Source organism: Panicum virgatum, chromosome 9N (genome assembly GCF_016808335.1).
Source record: "Panicum virgatum strain AP13 chromosome 9N, P.virgatum_v5, whole genome shotgun sequence".
Classification (NCBI taxonomy): Eukaryota; Viridiplantae; Streptophyta; class Magnoliopsida; order Poales; family Poaceae; genus Panicum; species Panicum virgatum.
In genome coordinates, this window is record NC_053153.1 from 18,235,357 (window position 1) to 18,258,347 (window position 22,991).

The 22,991-nt window shown below is 43.3% G+C and overlaps 2 protein-coding genes across 2 annotated transcripts; one reads left to right on the forward strand and one right to left on the reverse strand.

Annotated features, from left to right (window-relative positions):
* Window positions 1-4,157: 4,157 nt before the first annotated feature.
* On the forward strand, window positions 4,158-14,346 carry LOC120687840 (DUF21 domain-containing protein At1g55930, chloroplastic-like). Its single transcript, XM_039969912.1, has 14 exons — window positions 4,158-4,822; window positions 5,402-5,499; window positions 5,603-5,696; window positions 5,789-5,871; window positions 5,957-6,055; window positions 6,238-6,319; window positions 7,975-8,114; window positions 8,187-8,265; window positions 8,380-8,443; window positions 8,642-8,733; window positions 10,221-10,286; window positions 11,811-11,927; window positions 12,278-12,457; window positions 13,229-14,346. Exons 1-14 carry the CDS (start codon window positions 4,289-4,291, stop codon window positions 13,496-13,498), a joined length of 1,998 nt encoding a protein of 665 aa, XP_039825846.1. The 5' UTR covers window positions 4,158-4,288; the 3' UTR covers window positions 13,499-14,346.
* Window positions 13,314-14,275, reverse strand: LOC120687841. Its single transcript, XM_039969913.1, has one exon. The coding sequence runs from the start codon at window positions 14,086-14,088 to the stop codon at window positions 13,714-13,716; it is 375 nt and encodes a 124-aa protein (XP_039825847.1). The 5' UTR covers window positions 14,089-14,275; the 3' UTR covers window positions 13,314-13,713.
* Window positions 14,347-22,991: the final 8,645 nt, after the last annotated feature.

Genomic DNA, 22,991 nt, shown 5'->3' on the forward strand with positions numbered 1-22,991 from the left:
TCCAGCCGCCAAGACTGAACTGGCTGTGGTGATGGAAATTGCGCACAACCTCCCGCTCGGCTACAGGGCCGACAAGAGACACTCCCCCCATTTATAAGCTCAGATGGCAAGCTGATGACTGGGTTTTGTACAGGTTGCTGAAATCATCCAGTGGTTCACCTTATGCTACAGCGAAATTCATCTGGTCTAGCACCACGCTCCACGAGTGCGTGGTTGCTGGTGAACGACCGTATCCAGAGCAAGGCTAACCTCCACAGGCGACATGTTCTAGATGAAGCCTCATGTGACCTTTGTGGCTGCGACTAGGAGTGGTAATGGGCCATGGCCCTAGTGGCCTCTTCACAGCCCAATAAGGCCCTTAAAATTTTTAGTTCAAAAATACATATATTTAGAGCACGGTCCTTTTAAAGCCCGATCCTTAGATTTCCTAGTTCAAAATGTTGGGCCCTTTACCACCCCTAGCTGCGACACCGAAACAGCTACTCATCTCATCTTTGACTGGCCAGTGGCCTCCAGCTTCTGGGCGTTAATCGGGATTCAACGACAGAGTACTTTTGGTGTTCGTGACGTGCACACCCTGCCGCGGCCTTCACATATCCCAGCTGCTCACTTCGGTACGTTCGTTGTACTCTGCTGCTGGCACCTCTGGAAACAAAGAACGGCGTCGTCTTCCGTCAAGGGTGCAAGAGCGAAGCCAGACTATGGGCTGGACGATTGCCAAGCAAAGAAAGAGGGCTAAGCGACTCTTGGTGTTCTATCCTAACATCTTCAAGCGACTCTTTATATCTTCTCTAATTTATAGAAATAGAGATTTTGATAAAAAATTACCCTCTAACAACCTCTTCACTTAAATATCCAAATATAGATACCCTTCATTCCGGATTTCATGCTAACCAAAGATGGAGAGCAAGGATGGATCTTTAAATTACACATAAGATATAAAAAAGCTGTTGGAAAATACAAAGATATGAAAAATATTTTTTACTCAAATGACTCTCCAAATGATAATTTAGAGAGTAGATTTTAGAAAAACTCATGAACATGCTCGAACTATGTAATGCAAACATGTCTTATCATCTTAAAGGCCGTGTTGGGCCATGAATAAATGAAGCAAGTGGGGGATTCTCTCCCCTCCGTTGACCATAAAAAACATCAAGGAAGTGCAAGAATCATGCAGCTAGTCACCTCTTACCAACTCTACCATAGAAGTAGTTTGCTTGACACCCCTATAGACTGTCCTTCAGAAGTAGATTAAGTGGCTGACGGTGGGTAAGTATCGCAAGTAAGGATTCATGGAAACTCGGTTTAGAGATTTGGCCAAAGGTGTAACATGCAATAGGATTCTGTCCGAGTGACGGTTGGGAGACAAGGTGGTTTAGATAGATTCAGGTTGCTGTGAACGTAACACCCTACGTCTTTCGTGGTGTTGGTAGTTGCATTCATCAGTCGAGTGGGAGCCGACCCCTTTACATATTGCTCATCTATTCTATTTATTGCCTTCCCCGTGGGCCCTACACTACTACAGAACAGCTATTTAGTACCGGTTCCCAACTGCCTTTTATCCTGGTTTTTCAACCGGGACAGTCCAGCCGGGACAACTGCAAGAATCTTTTTTCCCAATGACTATTGAACCGGGATAAAAGCTATTTTTCACAAACAAACAAAAAAATCAGATCGCTAGCTCCCGCATTTGCACTCGGGAGCTAGTTCTCCAAATCTAAAAAAATCATCCAAAATTGCAATCTCAAAATCAAGATCTAAAATTAACCATCACATACACAAAGATCTAACAGAGCACATGTTATCTCACAAGCAATACGCTTAACTCACATGACCATCACAACAAAGCACATGTTATCTCACAGATCTAAAATTGATTTATTCACATACACAAAGATTCACAAACAAAAAAAAATTCACCAACAAAGCTCATCGCCAATCTTGCTCTCGCCAGGCGCTGCGGTGGCGGCTCCCCAGGCGTCCTCCCGCCGGTCTCCTTGCGCGGCGGTGGCAACTGGCCGGCCCATGGCCGCGCGCGGCGCTCGGCGGCCTGCATCCTTCCCCGTCGGCGACCTGGCCTCCCGCGGCGGCAGAGGCTCGCCAGCCGCCCACGAGCCCACCAGCGTACCTGCCGGTACCTGGCGGCGGGGGCTCGCCGGCCCCGCGCGCTAGGCCTCGCCGGCCACCCGCTGGCGGCGGCCTGGGCCCGCGCGGCGGCTCGCCGGCCCCGCTGGCTGCGGCCCATGCCCGTGCTGCGGCTCTCCAGCCCCGCTGGCGGCAGTGGCTCGCCGGCCCCGCGCGCTAGGCCTCGCCGGCCATGGAGGGACAGGAGGGAGGGAAGAAGCTAATGGTGAGAGATGTCGGAGTCTGAGAGAAAGAGATAAGGGTGAGAGGAAGAGAGAGAGGGAGCTCGAGATAAATAAATCCACCCGAGTCGGCGTCGCCATATTTTGTCCCGGTTGGATGCTGGACTCGGGACTAAATAGCCCCCTTTAGTCCCGGGTGGGGTTACCAGCCGGGACTATTTTAGTCCCGGCTGGTAACCCCACCCGGGACTAAAGGGGGCTATTTAGTCCCAGTTGAAATGACTATCCGGGATAAAAGATTTTTTTTGCCTCCTGCCGGTTCTAGATTTTACACCCGGGACAAAAGACTTTATTGGTCCCAGGTCTAATTGTAACGGGGACAAATGTGTAGGAACAAAGACTTGTTCTGTAATAGGGCTACGGGGCTTACCATCTTAGGTGTGAACGCGAGCACCTTATGGGGGGTGTCGGCCTGCAAGTGGCGCCTGCCCACTGGACAGGGCCCTAGTCTATGGGCTAGGACCGCCGTAGCCCAGGGTCGTTCCTCGAGGGACTCCGGAATGCTCTAGGATCTTCCTAGGGTTCTTACATCATCCCGGGACCTTTTCTTGTGCGTTGGCCCGAGGTGGTGGCTGCTCCTTTCCACGCCTGCTTGAGGCGATGGGAGGTGGCATTAGCGGGGCCACCCCACCATCCATCGCCTAATTATACAATGTGACATGGGCGGGGCAGGGGGGCTCTCCCTTACCCGATCACAACGCCGTCTATAGGCACACCTCCCCTGCAATCACGTTGTTTTACAAGGAAGGCACGTCGTCCTTGGGCCCGACCTGGCAACAGCAAAATGGATGCATTAAATGCACCATCAGGCGAATCCTTCTCGATGAAGGAATCACTCCGGCTCTGGGAGATGCGCAGCCTCCCCTAGTCTCGACATCTTTGGGAGAGACCTCGTGTTGGTGCCCTAGTTCAGCCCATTGTTGATGATGGGTTGGGAGGACATTTTAGCCCATTTAGCCTTAATTTATTCAAGTCCAGGGGATCCCGTTCCCGTGGCGTTGACAAGGGCCGTTTTCGTATGGATGAGGAGGCATATGCAGGAAGAAAATAAAGTGACTATTATTCTTATTAGCTCTTAGAGGGAAATGAACTGTCCTTAATAGATTCATCTTGTGAATTTGCTCTGGTTTATGCAATTTATTTTATAATTAATTTATGCTTAGTCTTCTAATTAGCATCAAACATCAGATGTGACCCGACCTAAAATTAATCTCTGGATCCAAACACTCTCTTAGTTTTGCAAGAGAATTCCTTATTAGACGCCACTAAAGTCACTGGATCCTTTCTTAGTCCTCAAAAAAATTTCGTCCCGCGACCACGATTTCAACTTTCACCCCCTAATTTGACACTCCATCTATTTTTCCATACATTATTAAATTTAAGTGGTATGTGAAAAGATAGCTGCGGTGGGACCCACATCCTTCAAATGGGTAAAATAGTTTTTTCACATACCATTTATCGGTGGATGGATGGAAAAATGAACACAGTGTCAACTTGAGAATGAAAGATAAAATCGTGGCCAGACAAGGAACGAAACTGTAGAGAATAAGAAAGGACCAAAATTATTTGGTGATGTCAAATAATTTTTCTTTTGAAAATTAATGATGTCAAATAGTGAATCCTCTCTAGTTTTGGCCGGCCCAAAATACTTTTCACTCATTGTTTCTTTCGTAATGGACAGAGAAGGCGCGTTGTTGATGGCAGCTGGTGGGGCCCACCCGGGCCGTTGGCTTGACTCTTCTGCTCGTGCACGCACCGGCCGCCCCACGCGGCCACGCCCCGACCTCCCTCTCCGGTGGGGTATCTTCCCCCCTTCTCCTCCCCTCTAACGCACCCACCACCCACCGCCCCTCCCGTCGCCTAGTCGGATAGTCCCAGTTCCCCCCGCTCCCGCGCCGCCACAGCCGCCGTCGGGGAGCGCCATGCCCGCCGCGACCTCGCTGCTGCTGGGCGGCGGCAGGCTCCCGCGGTTCCAATTCCAGTCCCTCCGCGCGCCCACCAAGCCGCCCTTCCGCGACACCGCCTCCTCCCCGCACGTCCCGCTCCGCCGATACTGCGCCCGCGTGGGCCCCCGCCCTCTGGCCCCCGTCTCCGCGCTGCCCGTGCCGGTGACGGCCGCTGCTTCCCCACCGGGGGTGGAGGAGGATGGCTGGGTCAGGGCGGTGGCTGCGGCCGTGAGGAGGGTAGCGGTGGCGGTGGCGTGCGGGGCGCTCGCGGCGGCTTGGTGCCGCCGGGCAATGGCCGTGGGGGCCGCGGCGGGAGCGGGGGCCGCGGCGCCGGGGGCGGCGGAGGCGGCCGCAGGGTTCGGAGGGTTGGCGCTGCACGGGGGGTGGCCCAGGGTGCTGCAGGTTCTGCAGCTGATCAGGGAGCAGGGCCTGGTCCTGGCCGCGCTGCTCGGCCTCTCTGCCTTCTTCTCCATGGCGGAGACCTCTATCACGACGCTATGGCCTTGGAAAGTAAATGCAACAAGTCTGCCGAGACCCATTTTCTGACATTCTGTTATTAGCATAGCAATTAGCGTGCCGACTCGAAATGGTTCATAGTTTTATTCTGCTCGTTTTGCAATTAGTTTAGTTTCCTAGGTACAGAGGTAGGGTAGTGACAGATTTTGAAGACTTAGGTGGGCTGTTTGGTGCCAGTGTGGTGCAGAGAGGGAGGGATGGACAGTAGTGATGGAGTTCCAGATAGGTGATCGTCTAGGGTAGTGTCTCACCAGCACCTTGTATGAGCTATTATGCTCATTACACCTGGATGATTATGCAATCAACTTACATGACCAGGCGGCAGGCAGTGGATTGGAGGTGGTACAATGATAGCTGATGGCATTTGTATGGCTTGTACATGATTACCATCCTGCCTTGCACCAAATTGCAAGTTATTCTCAATTCAGGAATTAAGGCAATAAGGCGCCACCCTGCTAGGCTGATACTCGCATGGGGGAATTTTTAGAACACTGTTCTCAAACCTTTCTTTCTTGCTGATGGGTACACTTTTCATAAACTAAGTGATTGTATGCTGGCTTTTTCTTCCATCAGGTTCGTGAACTAGCTGAAAAGGAACCTGAGAATGGTGTTTTCAAAATGCTCCGAAGTGATGTTACTCGCTTCCTGACAACCATTCTCATTGGCACAACGTAATCCTTGCATTCCTAAGTTCTGCATCACTAATTTTAGTTTTATTTTACTAACCTTAATTTGTATTTTTTATTCTGATCTGGCATATTTTGTATTAGATAGTGTGGTCAACATTGGCGCAACTGCAATTGTTACTGATGCAGCAACAGCAATGTTTGGTGAAGCAGGTGTTAGTGCAGCAACAGGCGTCATGACTGTATGTCCTTTGTCTCATGCCAGTCTTCTATAGTTCTACTCTTGTATAAAGTATTCTGTAATAATCTATCTAACTATGGATCCCCCTTTCAGGTTGCCATTTTACTTCTTACAGAAATTACCCCCAAAAGTGTTGCAGTCCATAATGCCACAGAGGTTGCTAGGTTTGTGGTAAGGTGAGAGAAATCAAGTATAACTTAGTTTCCAACGTTTTTTTATTAACAGTGTATTGAATATTGTGTATTTGTTGGGATATGCCAGACCAGTTGCATGGCTTTCGCTGATCCTGTATCCAGTTGGGCGGATTGTTACTTTTCTGTCCATGGGAATGCTTAAGATTCTAGGCCTGAAAGGGAGAAGGTACACATATTTATCTCTTTGTTGATCAGCTTGTCAATTAAAACATATTTCTCTTTATAGATAAGGATGTATTTTTTTCATATTTAAATTCTTGACGAAATTTCAAGCTGTTACTGTGGTGGACATATGCTTCTCAAAAACCAGTTCTGAATCTTGTCCATCATATACAATTATTTCCTCAGTGAACCATATGTTACTGAAGATGAACTGAAATTGATGTTACGAGGAGCGGAGTTGAGTGGTGCAATTGCAGAAGATGAACAGGTTGGATTATAATATACTATGTAAAGCTGCTCATATATCGTGTTGCATGTTTTCTATTTTATCCTTTATGTATTAGGGGCCGTTTAGTTCCCAAAATATTTGAGCCAAAATTTTTTACCTCCCCCTTTGGACACATGCATGGAGCATTAAATGATGGTAAACAACAAAACTAATTGCACAGTTTGGATGTACACGGCGAGACGAATCTTTTCAACCTAATTAGTGCATGATTAGCCATAAGTGCTACAGTAACCCACATGTGCTAATGATGCGGTCAAAGGCCTCAAAAAGTTAGTCTCGCGGTTTCCAAGTGAGTTCTGAAATTAGTTTTTTAATTAGTGTCCGAAAAGCCCTCCCGGCATCTGGTCAAACAGTTGATTTGACATCTAAAAATTTTCATTTTGGGAACTAAACGGCCCCTTAGTGTGTATGTCACTGCAATACTTTGTTGTCCTGTACATTCTACAGAACCTTTCACGTACGTTTTTTTGTCATTCTTTTCAGACCTGAATACCTCCTTAAATAGAGTGAGGTCTAGATTAATGCCTGTACACCATGTGCCCATGTGGTCACATTAATGTCTGTGCACCATGTGGTCACATTAATCCATAAATTTGAAAGTGAATTCCACTCCACTTTTATGAACTTTTAGATCATACTGTTGCACACTCGGACTTTGCATCTTGATATTTGTTCCCACACTTTAGCGACTGTTATTTAGGACAGATATTTTTGAGTCCTGGAGAACCTTTCAGTGGCGATGCCACTTGTTGAAGCCCCTGCAGGCAACATTCTAGTTAATTTGTACTTCAATTAGAGACAGCCATTCTGCATAACTTTCCATCTTAATCATTCCTAGGGACAACTGTGATTGTAACAGTATAGTTTTATGTGAGTATCACAAAACGAGAATTGAGAAATTGCAATGTAGAGCTGCAGTTTGTGCGCCAACTTCAAGGTTCCTAAGGGAGTAAAGGATCCTGTAAAGATTTTGGTATGCCATATCACCTAGGGGGGGGGGGGGGGTGCTAGGTGACAAGGCATATCTAGGTTGCCACAAGTGCCTAGTTACACCTTGTTGCCTAGGCGACTCTTTAAGATCAACTTATCACTATCTAAAATTTTAGCTGATGAAAAAATCTGTAGTATTGGGATACATAAATATACTAAATTTGTACTTTTGTGATACAAATTGTTAAAGTTTCGTGAAGAAATGCTCACTACATCTGTAGTTCTGTGATACATTCTGAAAAAAAAGGAAGTTTTATGATAGTTTTTTAGCGAGAACAGCTAGGGTAGTGCTTACTGTGGTATATATATTAATATGAAGATGGAAAGAAAAACAGGGTAAAACTGTACAAAGAGCAATAGTGCCAAGGTTTATAATGAAAATGAAACGAAGATAAAACAGATACTATTTTGTGATAGTTTTGCCAATCTATATATAGTTTTATGTGATTTAGTCTAGTATCTATTATCCACCCCAGCGCAAATACACACACAAAAAAAAGAAAGGCATGATATACATTATTTATGTGCCTAGAACCTATTACTGTGTTACACTATTATGAATTCCTGATTAATACCTGCTTGTGCAGGATGCTTTTCTAGCTATTCTTGATCAGCTAAAAATCAACACCTGAGTCTTTTAACAGGATATGATCGAGAATGTCCTGGAAATTAAAGATACTCATGTGAGGGAAGTAATGACTCCTTTGGTGGATGTAGTTGCAATTGATGCTATCGCAACACTTATTGATTTCAAAAATCTGTGGGAAACTCATCAGTACTCTAGGTATTGCCAGCTATGACTTGACACATGTATTTTCAAGTCTTGTGATTGACATCTGCTATTTATTATTTCCAGAGTACCTGTTTTTGAGGAGCGCATAGATAATATCGTTGGAATCGCATATGCAATGGACATGCTTGAATACGTTGAAGAGGTCTGCCTCCTGTTTTCCATTTCACGTAGAAACTTAATCACAGTGACTCTTATTTGCTTTGATGATGTATTTTCTAAAGAAAAATAAAATTAAAGATGCATTTTGCTATTGAAGGTTGAAAAGTTGAAGGAAATCACTGTTAAGGAAATCGCACATATGCCTACATACTTTGTTCCAGGTAATTATTAACAATGTTTTTGAAAGCAGGTCTCATGATAAACTCAAAACAGGGCATCTGTTGGCATTTTACAGAATCTAATGTTTTCCAATGAATTTATAGCTATCTCAACAATCAATTTAATTGCTCATGCTTCCTTATATTTTCTCCCATCTACACATGTCATAATTGTAAAATATAACTTGTTTCATTTGGCAGATTCAATGTCGGTTTGGAACCTATTAAGAGAATTCCGGATCAGGCAGGTTCATATGGCTGTCGTCCTCAATGAATATGGTGGAACTATTGGTGTATGTCCCTATGAAACCCATCGTTTATACTTTATGCTTTTTACAAAATGAACAAAAGTCAGTAGTTGTTGATATTCTACTTACCAATTTCGTCTAACATGGCTAGTTGCTCGATGAGACTTTAAATTAATCGTTTGCACTGATGACATACAGTGAGGTTCAACACTGTTAAATCAAATCAGTTTTGGTGGTAGTTTTAAATTGTAGCTTTGTCATTTGATAGTCTGGCTAATCATTACTGGATGCTATTCAGTAGTTGATATTTTGATTCCAAAAATAGCCATTTGTGTAAAGCAAGCATGTGATCTGATGCTTAGGGTGATCTTGCTGTGTACTGTAGGAGTCAAGCCAACCCCTTGAAAAGGGATAGCATACCTTCTTCTTTAAAGAACTAAGAAGTGTTAGACATATTGTGATGTGTGCGTGGTGGGCCTGCACCCTGTCGTGCCTTGTTGGTTAGGATAGGCAGGTTATTCCTTGATTGCTTGTGATTCTATAAACATCTCCCAGGGCTGCCTATATACATGTACATGTATTGTATACCCTAATTTGTCTATTATTCCACGCAATCTCAATTGCTCTCAAGAAGGGACTTGATAGGAACCATAGTTCATTAGGGTAAACACTGCCAGGAAGATAGCCGGATGGAGTTGGCTTGATAGTTCTTCATTGATTGCTTCCTCCCAAATGACTGCCATACCTCTGTATATATAGAGCTGGCTCCTAACAACTTGATAATTATCCTAACAAACCAATTAACTAATCTAATCTCTCTCTCCTGAACTTATCTCTCTTTATGAAGGATAGATGGGCTGTCCTCCGGCCACCCATAACAGAACTAGCCTGATAGTCCTGAGCTCTCTTATGCCATTCTGTAGTCTTCTTCCCACTTCAAGTATCCTGAGACTTTTAAGTCATTGTTCTGCCCTTCCTCTGCAGTAGTTATGTGTACTAACATCTATAACATATGTTATAATAACATATATCCTAACTAGTTTCCTTGGTGTGCTCCAATATGCTCCACTAGAAAATTGTAAAAACTGAATAATTAATGTTTTCTTTCTGTTTGTATTATGTGCTCCACAGTTACAGAACATTCATAGGGTCTCATGATTTGTTCGACAAGTTATATTTTTTGGCAGTAGTTGATTGGTAATGATCATATTTTTATTGCATTTGCAACTGTAAAGATAATTCTTTAAGCTACTTTTCTCACACGACTCATGCTCAGTAGTAAAGGATTGGAAATTAAAGAACAATCCCATATTTCAGCTACTACTCATGAAGTTCCTTTGTCTTACATGTGCCGTCTGTTAGATACAATCTTGGAGCAATTACCCTTTCATGCAGGGATATCTATGCAACCACTTGCAGCAATTAAGTCCTATTGTGCTCTGAAAATGTTGATCAAGAATAGCTTGTAAATTTCATATGTTTCCCATTACATTGGAACTGCTTTCTGACCTTTGGTAAAAAAAAATATGCAGATTGTAACACTGGAAGATGTGGTGGAAGAAATAGTTGGTGAAATCTTTGACGAGAATGATTCAAAGGTGATTATTTCAGGAATGTTTCTGCTCAAATTTTGCAAGCAGATGTTCGGTGCCATTCATCTACATGCTTTTTTTGGCATTTATATATACTTTTATAAGGATATCCATTTCTTTTTCACTTATCCCTTTACTCTTTGCAACTAATGTTCTTATCAAGAAACGTCTCTCATAATAACTTAGGAAATTGAGCAGACGAAATACACTTGAGCCATGCCAAACAAAAAAACTAAGGCAAATCACATGGGTCAAATTTTGCTGCTGGATCTCTTAGGTGTGGTCTTACCATTTTTCAAATTTTCCAGAAGCAAGTCCCAACTCCCGTTGAGGTGGGGTAGCTAGAGACATAACACAACATGAGCTACCATGAAGGGAAAAACTTCTAGAATTCCAGTGTACTATGGCAAAGACCACACCATTTTCTTTTATGCCCCAGCGGTTTTCTCTTGGTTCATATGAGTGGTTGGGTTTTCATGTTAGCTTGCCAAGCCTGTTGCAACCCTCCTAGGGATGTGTGGTTGAAAAGGCACAAGTAGAGTATGAATCCTTCTAGGGATGTGTTCTCAAATTATATTGGTAGTTTTGTAACAAATATCAATGCTGATAACCTTGTTGGCCCAAATGACAAGTTTTCCATTTCTCAACCATGCCACAAAGGCAGTTTGGGTACATATATAGGCAGACAACCAAGAGGTAGCTTGGTGGCTAAGCAAAATAACTAAAATAGAAAATAACTAAAAGCATAATTGGTGATAAGGTGCATGTAGGCACGAACCACCCAAGGACAAAGTGCACACAGGCACTACTAACTGATTATTCTAATTTACCATCAGGACTTAATTCTTTCAGTCTCAAGATGTCTCAAATGAGAACAAAACCTGAAAAGAGACATGCAGTGAGGACTGTTGTATTGTCAGCTTCCAAACAGGACTGTTGCTAACTTTTGTTCTCTTGGTATCCATATCCTTGAATTTTCTTGGAAGTTTGAGTCGTTGTTTCATAAGCCAGAACTGGTTTGGTTACTGGCCAGCGCTGGTTTGTAGGAAATCAACTGGGAATTATCCAGTATCCTGAATCTATATTGAGAGATATGGTATGCTGGAAATTAATTGTACTTTTGAAGATTCACACTGAGTTGGCCATAACCTGGCTAATTAGCATTGTAGAGAGATGGAATTGGTGTAATGGATGATTGTATTAGCTTGAGTCCTCGACTGGTATATATAAGAGTACAAGACTTGGGGTGCAAGACAACCCCACCGGATATGTATGGCAGTCCGGATACAATATCTAAACTACCAAATATACTCTAACAAGCATTAGTTTGATATTGAAACTGTCACAGATTTAATGTTGTAACTCCAAGTTTAATCTGGAAGCAGCTGCTTCCCACCTGTTTTCTGCATCATAATCAAAACACAAAAGTCAGAACTCAGAACAATGGATTTGTCCATGTAACAAACTGGTTTTCTAGTTGCTTTGGCAGTCTCTCAATTCCTTCTGCTATGCTATCTTTTGCCCTTTCAGGAGGAAATCCAGAAGAAAACAGGTTACATAGTAAGGCAGGAAGATGGAACATTTCATGTTGATGCAAATACATCAATAGATCAACTATCTGAAGAACTTGGTATTAAAATACCAGAGGTATTGTTACTCTACAGTTACTATGCGTGCCTTGGTTTATCTACAGTTGCTATGTTTGCCCTTCGTCATAAAAATGTTTATTTTGGATGCTGGACATGGGAGGTCAATTGGTCATTGGTATGCAACCTTCATGTTCGAATAGATTGTATTCATAGAATGTAATACAGATATAGCATTATGGATGTATTTTTCGATGATAATGTAGACATCATATTTAGGTCAATATAGATATTCTCAAATGTTCTTATTTAGTAAAATATGCCCTTGGCAGTCATCATATGGTGGCTACCTGGTTTTCCCATGTCTCTTTCTTTTAGATTGATTGATATCCTGAGACACTTGGAATGCAGGGCCATCAGTATGAAACGGTATCTGGTTTTGTCTGTGAATCTTTTGGCTATATTCCAGAAGAGGGTGCAAAAATGCTTGTGATTCTTGAAAAGGATTATAGAGAAGAAAATGGTGAATATCAGGAGGAAGGTTCTGATCGCCAAGATGATAGAGAAAAAACTCAAGCTTATGAACTTGAGGTAATTGTCACAATCCAGTACTCTGTTTGCTCAGAGTTCTGGCACCAGGCCTTTGAGTACTGCAGTTTAGCTAGTATTATGAGATTATCTTGTTACCACTAGAATTGTGCCACTAGAAACTTGCTACTGTAGCTGATATTTGGAGATCATAACTATGAAAGGTTCTACTTAAAGCTGCACTTGGTCTTTGTTAAATGCAGTGCCCTAAACATGTTTGTTAGAAGTTAAAAGAACTCTCACTAGAAGCATTTTCCCATGTAGTTAAGGAAGTGTTTCCTAGGAGTTTTTTGTCTCTAATAAATTTTCAGAAGGAGCTTGATTGGACACATTCATTTAGGATTTTTATCATACCGAGAAGTAAGAACCTACCTTGATTGTGCATATTAAATTACAAAATATTCAGAAGGTTACTGAGACACGTGCACTCTCCACTTAGATGATGTACTACTGCTCTTGTATCTTTGCTATTTGTACTGGCTTGTTCTTATTTGAAACTAGAGGAAAAAATTGAAGCACAAAAACTAACTGATGAAAAAAATACTGCTAGATTGAAGCACAAAAAGTAAATTTGGCCTTGCACAATACTTTAATTAGTCGATGCAATTCCCATTTCCAAAAGACTGTTGCATTGTACATGAAATATTGCAGTTCTAGGAACCCATAGCATTGGACCATTGTCTTTTCTATCATTATTGTAGAGTGATAGATCAATTATTTTCATTTCTGTAGCCATGTTTACAGCCTTTCTAACTTACCTGGCCTCTCTTGCAGATACTGGAAGGTAATGCAAGGAAGGTGGGTAAGGTCCTGTTCAAGCCAATAAGCAGTGAATGTGTAGATGTTGACGACAAGGGAGTGAACCGTCTGATTTCCAAGAAGATCATCAAACGGAAGAAGAAAGACTGTGGCGATTCGTCCAACAGCGATGATGACGAGTGTCCAGACATTACAGAGAATGGCTGCCCTGCAGAAATACTCTCATGCTCGGATGACAACAGTGCCGAATTGGAAGATGCAAGCAGTTCTAGTGCGCGAAGGTGACAAGAAAACAACTCCAAGACCATCGGTACTACGGGTAATAATTACAGCTCCCCATCACCCCTCCTAATACCCCTTGTTACAACAGAAGAGAAAAACATAGTAGTAGGCTAGCACAAAAACAGCGAGAGCAACTCCTACGAGCGATGAGACTGGCAAGGTTAACATCAGCTTAGGGCATTGCAACATTTTTCCAGTAGCAGTAGCAGCACAGCAGTCTAGAGGTGCAGTGAGGTGTCGACGTCGACTTCGCCAGAGACATGCTTGTAGTTGTAGATCTTACTAGGCCACAGCTCCACCGCGATGGGGTCGCCGCGGAGCTGGAAGGTTTTGCATTCACTGGCAGTGGTCGGCACGGCTGGGAATAAGGTGACGGCAGCGGTGTCGCGCAGCGGCCTGCACGGGTAGAGCAGCTCCGGGTGGAAGAACCACTTGACCGGCGTCTCCCTCGGGGCAGCGGCGGGGCGGGGAGCGAGCACGTGGAGGAGCCTCTCCTCCCGCTTCTCCCTGATCCTCTCCAGCTTCCTGAACCGCTGCTGCAGCAGCGCGATGGAGGAGAACATCACCTGGCCGTCGCTGCTCTGCACCCCCATGATGGCTGAGACGAGCCGAGCAGCTCAGGAACAGCAGCAGCTCCTCTGAGTTTCCGTTTGTGTATCTGTGTGTGTCTGTCTACTTCGCCGGGTGCGTGTGGGGTTTGTTGTTTGATGGGGGTGGTCTTGGGCATGTGCGTTTTTATAAGCCGCAAAGCTTTGTCACGGCGCCGGTCGTCGCCTTGTGGTCGTCTTGCAAGCTGGGCTAATTCTTCTTTCTTCCATTATGTGATGCCGTGGTGCTATCTGCTACTACTATGTTATTGGGCTGATTGAAAAAACGCCACCGCTATGTATGAGAGAGAATCTGAGAGGGGAAGGGGAATGTCACGTCGCCCGAGAAAGGAAGCGGGAGGCGTGCAGGTGAGAGAGAGGAGAAGGAAATGGGGCCGCGGACGCTTGCGCTTGTTGCGTTCCCGCGGGTGGGAATCGCCCTGTGTGGGTGGTGGCCATGATTGCGCCCCTGTTTGTCTGTCACCTTTTCTTCCTGCGCCCCTCTCCTCCCTTGTGCGCTGTTGCAGTGCAGAGTCTAGCCCGCGGCAGCCAAGGGCAGGGCATCGGAGACGGCTGCATGCCATGCCCTGCTGCCTGCCGCTCGACGCTGTTCCTCTCCCCTCTCTGTGACCGAACGCCGCTGCTGCTCGGAGTAACGTGGGCGGATGGACGCTGCGTGCTTTTCTATAATTGCGTCGCTGGGACTGGGACCTGTATGTGTTAGGCATAGCACTAGCGCTGTGGCAGTGTGGTGTGTTGTAGGGTTAGCAGCTGTGGCGTACCTGCCACGCACAGAGGTGTTTGCTAGAAAGAAAGAAATCTAGCGGCACTTTCAGGTGCGGCACTGTGCGCCTCCATGAGCCCGTGTCTTCGTTTGGCTGTGTGAACGTGTTTGGCAGCTTGGGTGTCTGGGAGCAGAAAGTCCGCGTTAGACTTTGCTTCTTTGGGTCTTGACCGCAGCGTCGAGCGATCCGGCTGCGAGTGCAGTGCTGCTCGCACGTGGTGTAAATTTGAGCAGCATCTATGGGAGAAAAAAAGGAGTGACATATTGAAGTTGCGTGCTGCTTTAAGCGTTCACAAAAAGTTGATTGATCGGTGCACGTAAATAGCCAATGGGCCGGTAACGGCTCTTTCACGGGATGCTTCAACAGTTACTGAGATATTACATTACAAATATCCTTAGAAAAAAGAGATTGCTACAAATAATTGCTGTTAAATAAAGAAAAAAGATAGTAGTGAAATGGCCGGAGAGGGGTCAGGCAACAAGCCAACAAAGCAATGACAGCAACCACACTCGCTACTTTTTGGTATCACAATGACAACAAAACTATCTACTGCGGCCGGTTACCCACGCTACCACACGCCCCACAAGACCTGCTCTGTTCACTACATGGCCGTTTACATTGTTTATACGGCGTGTAAATGGTGCTCGATGGATAACTGTGTTGATCGATTAGTTGTATAAAATCGTTTTGACTGTTTATAAGGCTATTTAAACGGTTATATATTCTGACTATTTGCAACATGGTGGCTGCCCGATTGTTTAACCTTGCTAACATTTGCCTGCTAGCACCAACCCCGAGGCCCCGGCTGCCTCCGGGCCCTGTTTGGTTTGAAGTAGCACAAGTCGCACAAAAATTTTGATCAATAATTAGGGGTACTAAATAAAGTCAATTTACAAAATTAACTCAACAATCCTGCGCTACTTCGCGAGACGAACCTAATGAGGCCTTTGACCGCGCGTCTGGAGGATGGTACTGTAGCATCACTGTAGTCAATCATCGATTAATTACTGTCATTAGATTCGTCGTGAAAAGGTTTTGCAAATAAATTTCATTTAGTACTTCATGCATGTGAGATTCTTTTCTCGAGAATTGTGTGTGATAGTTGTGATAGAGAAACAAAACAGGCCCCAGTCTGCCACCACGCTGGCTGCTGCATTGTTGCAAGCATTAACCATGCCAGCTGCACCATGCACGTCAGCCTTGACATACAAACCCTCCTAGCCCCGCCCCCAGGCTATCCGCTGCTCCGCCGCCGTCCGTCGTTGCCAGCCTAAACGATGACCTCCATACCTTCTCAACGCTGCCGGTATCCGGCAGACTGCTGGCTGCCTCCGCCCAAACGGCAGCAACTCAGCATTGTACAAAGAAGCTACTGCACATGTCGCGCTACTCTACTACTGCCACCGCCGCCACTCTCGTTGCGTAATCATATCGGAAGCAATGGCCGTGTTTGGTTAGGGATGTAAAAATTTCCATGAAAACTTTTCGTCTCTTTGACCACTAATTAGAGGTATTAGGCGAAGTCTAATTATGAAACAATCTTCACAACTATGGTACTGTAGTATATGCTGTAGCTAATAAGGTCTTTGATCGCATGATTAGAGAATGATTTGATGGTGGTTACTAAAGCATCACTGTAGCCAATCATGATGGAACTTGGCCCATTAGATTCGTCTCGAAAAGTTACACCCATCCATGAAAATATTTCGCAAATAAATTTCGTTTAGTACTTCGTGCGTGCATTCGTCTTTTTGTGTAAAGTTTTACCAAACACGCAAAGAAGAGGAGAGAGAGAGGGGGGGAGAGAGAGATCATTTTTACTGTGTTTTGTTTTCTGATTCCCAAACTAACCTGGCCTCTTCTTTAAGTTGAGAACCCATAACATATCAATTGAAGTACTTGATGAAAGCATGTGAATGTGAAATGAGACAGTCTTGTGAAAGGGTTTGTAGCTATTGGTTACAAGAGTCTCGGTAGCACCTCAGGTTCTGGATTCGACTCCCCATGTGAGTGAATATTCTAAATTTATCGGCATTGTACTTTCAATGGTAAAGAAAGTTCTGTGAGTGTTTAAGTTGTAATATGTAATCTTTAAAAAAATGAGATATACTCTTAGACTAAAGCTTGATATAAGGCCAATCTCAGTGCAAGTTTCATTGCACAGTTTTAAAAAACATAGAACTAGGTAATTGTGCCATGTGGGTTTTATGGGGATGAAACTCTCCTCTCATCTCGTGAAACTCTCTCCTCTCACCTCGTAATGATCATGCCAAGTCATCAAAAATGTTGATGTGGCGTATAGAATTTAATGCATGAAAATCTTTATGAAACTCCTATTGAAACTAGCCTAAGGCGCAACTACTGCTTTAAACTGGTGAGTTAATGTGACAATATGCTTGCTGGCCTTCAAATTAAACATTGTGTTTCGTGCAACTAATTCAATTGTTATTTTCCTTTTCTGATAAAAAAAATGGTTGTCCCATACGTATGGAGGTAAGTTGAGTTTCGTACTAGGCGTAGTTAACCTACAGAAGCTCGGTAAGTGAGCCTTATCTCGCTCTAAACTAACCTATCATCCAAGAGTCTTGTGTCCATCTCCTCGTTTGTGGTTGAACTGAGATGCCGGCATATACAATGAACTTCTTTATCCTGGTTAGCCAATGGCAGCCCGCAATATCCAAACATGCCCTGCTAATTCCCTGCTACGATCCTGACCGTACGTACCCGCCCTTTCCATGCATGCTCCACTATTTTAATCTACTATACTACTACTGCGGCTGCCGCTTCTATTCCTGGCTTCACCCATACTAAGCTAGTTCAGTAATAATTTAAGCATACTCTCACCTTAACATTCTAGAGAGAGAGAGAGAGAGAGCGAGAGAGAGAGGTTGTGTTGGGGTAATCAATTTTTTTAAGGGCAGATAGATTGATGGGAGCGAGTAATTTTTTAAGGCAGATTGATGGGAGCGATCGAGCGAGGAAAATATATCTACTAATTTTGTAAAGGCGAGAGAGAGAGCTCGAGGAAGAAGAAGGGTGGCAATCGATAGGGCAGAAGGCGCTAGCTAGTTTAAGGACGGCTCCATATCCCTTGTCGCGGCGCCGGTGGTCGCGAGCGGCATGCGTGCACCTGCCTGCAGAGCGCTCGCGTTGCGATCGCAGCCCTCATGTCCCCCATCGTCCATGGCCATGGGTCGGGGTTCTCGGTGGCCCCCTAATAAAGCGCCGCCCTTCTCGTGCATGCCTTGCCTAGCGAGTAGCGACTCGGCCGCCCTCTCCTACTAGTTTCCTCTCTCATGGCCTTTTTTCCCAATCTTTTTCGACTCGCTTTCGCGGCCGGGCCGGCACGGTCGCCGGCGCCGGCGCAAGGCAACGCCCGCTAGAGGACGAGAAGCCGAAAGAGAAAGAGCTGATGCAGATGCAGATGCAGATGCATGGCTCGCTCGCTCGCTCCATCATCGACATGCATCTTTATTTCTTTCCGTCTGTCTGTCTGCCTGTCATTTTTGACTGCTATGCTTTGGTACGCGCTGCTGGTGCGCGCGCACTGCTACTGCTGGATTTTGCATCATGTACAGAGGCTGCGAATTTGCAGCAGAGATCATCATAACCTGCTGAGTTATTAATGATTCTTATTATGGGATCCTGCATCGAGTTTCTTCACGCCATCACTCCATCAGAGTTGCTCGGTGGAGTAGTTCATTCATTCATGGATCTCTGCAGGAACGTGAAACTTGTTATTACTACCGTGTTCAGTTCCAAAGATGACCAAGCTACTACTAGCAGGGGACGGGACGGATGATCTTGATGCCTCAATCTGTCTGGTCTTGATCATCAGTGGCAAAAGCCGTGATGCATGCGAGCGCACATCTTGCGGCGTTGCATGCAAAAATGTCGATCGTACACAAGGAAATGACACGCATATAGTAAAGTGTGAACCTAGCTAAAAGCCCGTTGCTTTACAAAAAAGTGAAAGCCAAAGGTGACGGACGGACGGATGGATAGTTTTGTTCGTGGCTCGAGGAGGATGTGCCCTAGGCCATGTTTGGATGAGGGATGAAAACATTTTGAGGATAATTTTTTGGTACTTTGACCATCAATTAAGGGTATTAAATAAAGTCTAATTACAAAATTAACTCCACAACTATGGTACTGTAGCAGTTGCTCTAACTAATGAGGCCTTTGACTGTATGATTAGTGAATAATTGAGCGTGGTCACTGTAGCATCACTGTAGCCAATCATGATGAAACTTGAGTCATTAGATTCGTCTCGAAAAGTTACACTTATCTCTGAAAAGGTTTTGCAAATAGACTTCATTTAGTACTCCATGCGAACATTCGTCTTTTTGTGAAATTGTGATTAGACTTTAACCAAACATGGCCCTAGCTGGTGGGGGAGTGCCTAGGAAAATTTGCATCCGATAAAAGATTGTTGCGTACCTCCATGGGGATGCTTCTGCCTGCGTGTGGCACCGTGCCCGAGGTATTCATGCAGCTAGCTCTCGGTAAGGACACTCCGCAACCTGCCCATCAACTCTCTCACTATCTGAACCCTAGCTCTACGGCTCTACCTCATGACGCATTAGCAGAGAGGATATCACATTTCGACCTGTAGCTGATGGCGCATTAGGTTTGGAAGAGAGAGATTCAGAGGGGGGGGTTTGTTCTTGTTCCTACGATGTGTCGTCCGGCATCCGTACACGCGCTTCGTGTTGACAGGTGCCTGGGCTCTTCCTTTGACCACGCATGCAGGGAACGTCTACTCGCTTGTCCTGATGAACTACGTACTACTACTCTTGCATGGTGTGAACTTGCAAGTGCTAAGGACAAGGAAACACATGCACGAAATGGAGTGCGTGTACACACACTATTCATGCGTATCATGCATGGACCACCAATTGCTAACTAGCTAGCTACTTGTTATATTTAAAAAGTTTTATTCCTTAGACCAAACCATGCGAGGACCTTCTAGTCTGTGGACGAGGAGTTGTTACCAAAATATGCTTATTTAAGAGTTACTTCCTACATTATGAAATGTAAGCCATTTTAATTTGTCCTAAATCAAACTATTAAGTTTGACTAAATTTATAAACAATAATAATAATAATATTTTGAATGTCAAATGAAAATAATTAGATCCATTTTGAAATATATTTTCAAATTTTACTTATTTGGTGTGTTAGATGTTAATATTCTTTTTCTATAAATTTGGTCAGGCTTAGACTACTTTGACTTAGGTCAAAGCGGAATCTCTTACATTTCAGAACAGAGGGAATAGATTAGTGTTGTGGTAATTTTATCTGTCTAAATTAATCTCAGAGTAAAATGTATAAAATGTTTGAATAGCCATTATACTTATTAGCGTGTTTCAATTTGGCCATTGTATTTTGAAAAGTGTAAATTGCCACTAAAGTCGTTTGACTCTATCAGCCATTACCTCTATAGCCACACGTATTTGGATGACGTGGCATTCAACGTGAAGTTCTTTTTTGCAAATTACTCCCTCTTATTTGAGTTAAACCAGTAAAAAGTAGAGGTTAAACCTGTTTAATTTTGACCGCCAAGGAATGCAGAGTGAAGCGATTCATCTTCGTGCTACAGTTCGAACCAAAATTCTGGAAGCAATAAGCTTCCGAGCTTTAAGAAATAGTAAGGTCGTAGCTGCGCAGTTCAAGCTTGTGTAATGTGTATGCACAAATTGTTGAAGTGCTCTTGGATCGAGCTCAGCACCCCGTGGAATTGGAGCATTGTGGTGGTGGCGGCAGCGGCGGTGCATGTCACAACTAGTACTTGATTTAGATAGTAAGATTATCAAATCTTACTATTACTAATTGGAGGCTCTTTTGGAGTCTTCACGTGAAGCCACCTAGAATCCTAGGTAGACACTCTGATAAAATAGAGAAATCCTATAAATTCTCACAAAAATTAGAAACATCCGGCCATCAATCCAACAAGTCTAATTATAACAACCATCGGATCTGTTATCTTTCCTAATAAATTACCCACCTCTGCCATTATGAAAATAGACTAAAGTAACCCCCTAAACATGTATATAAATTACCCACCTCTGCCATTATAAAAAATCTAAAATAACCCCCTAATCTTTGTGTAAATTACCCACCTATGCCATTATAAAAATAATACAAATACCCCCCTAAATTTGCATATAAATTATCCAATTATGTCATTATTATTACAAGTTAGATTACTCATAAATCTGAATCTAAACTATATAATTATAATAATACATTAAAGTGCACCAATATAAAATTCTAAAATTAATATTTCTATCATTATTAATATATTATTTATATTATTATTTATATAAAAATACTACCCACGATATATGTCACTATATGTCATGTACTCATGTATGATGGAAGAGATAAGAATACCAGTTCACAAACAAATAGTTCAACTAAACATATATTGAATACAAATGGAGGTTGAAATCTATTGTAACTAAATAATGGAAATATATATTTTAGAGTATGTGTTGGAATATTTAATAGATGAAAAGGGGCGTGAGATAGATAATTATAATTATTGATCTTATTCTTATATTAATTCTAATTAGCCCGTGCGGGAGCTCGGGTTGATAGACTAGTAATTCAAATGAGAGGGAGCAATTTGCAAAAAAGAAAAGGAAAAGTTCGGTTTACACCCTCCAACTATCGCAAAGGTTCGATTTTCAACCTTCAACTACGAAATCGGACAACATAGGCCATCCAACTGTCAAAACCGGACAAATTTGGCCCCTGGGGTGGGTTTGAAGATGGTTTTCCATTTTGTGAGAATAAAAAATATTTAATTTTACACTAAAAAATTTATAAGTAATTCATTTTAAGTCAAAAAATTATGAAATGGGTATCAAAAGTTTTCTAAAAATATAACCGATCTATTGTCACATGACTTGTGAGCTATTCAGATCTAATTTTTTTATGTTCATAATATTTGGCTACTTGCAATTATGTCTAATATTTTTAATAACTAAGATTCAAATGGAGCAATAATAGATAGGTTACATTTTTAGAAAAATTTTGGTACTAGTTTTATATTTTTCTGATTTAAAGTGAATTAGTTTTGATTTTTTTAAATCTAATTAGATTTATTTAATTTTTTAGAAAATGCAAAACCACCTTCAAAACCACCCCAAGGGCCAAATTTGCCCGGTTTTGACAGTTGGATGACCTATGTTGTTCGGTTTTGTAGTTGAAGGTTGAAAATCAGACTTTTGCGATGATTCGAGAGTGAAAATTTGACTTTTCTCAAAAAAAAACTCCACATGGCGTATGCTACAGACGGAATGACCGTATTGATATTGTCAAATGAATTTTGAATTTAGTGCCCACGATTTGTATTTTTTTAAATACGATGGACAAACCGAAACACACTAACAAGTATAATGGCTATTCATGCATTTTACTCTTAATCTCACTCTATTTTTTTTTCCAAACTGGGCTTACAGAAATTCCCATTTCGCAAATGGAAACATCCATTCTTAAACATTTACAGAGAAGAGGTAAAAGATAAGAGAGATTAGGTTCGAAAGTATTGAGTTGCATGCACAGACCAGTTCAACCCAAAAGCTTAAGCTGATAGGGAGAGGTGGGCAATTCACCTATATTCCAACAGCCTCCCTCACGTGGAGGCTCCCTCAAGCCTCAGACGTGGAATAGGAGCGAGCATCAATTATTTTATTTAATTGCGCTAACCAGGATTCGAACTCGAGACATTTAGCTTTGATACCATATTGAGTTGCATGCACCGACCAGTTTAACCCAAAAACTTATGCTGATAGGGAGAGGTAGGCAATTCACCTATATTCCAACAGAAAGCATATGAATATTACACCAAATAGGAGTAAACCTCAGTCAGGCAACTAGCCTAGCTGTCAAAACAGAGCTCCTCGTACAGTATGATACAAACAGCCAGGTAAAGCAGAGTAAATCATAGGCAGAATGACTTGGTTTCTGCCGATTCAAGGCTGTTGAGCCGATCATTCTTTTCCGTCGCTCGCAGCGCAGGGTCTCTATCTAGTTAAGATCGCTGCATCTTCAGTGCCAACAGTCTACTGCGTCATCGTCTTTACGCGGCTCGCTCACAGTCAGGGGCGAAGCTAGA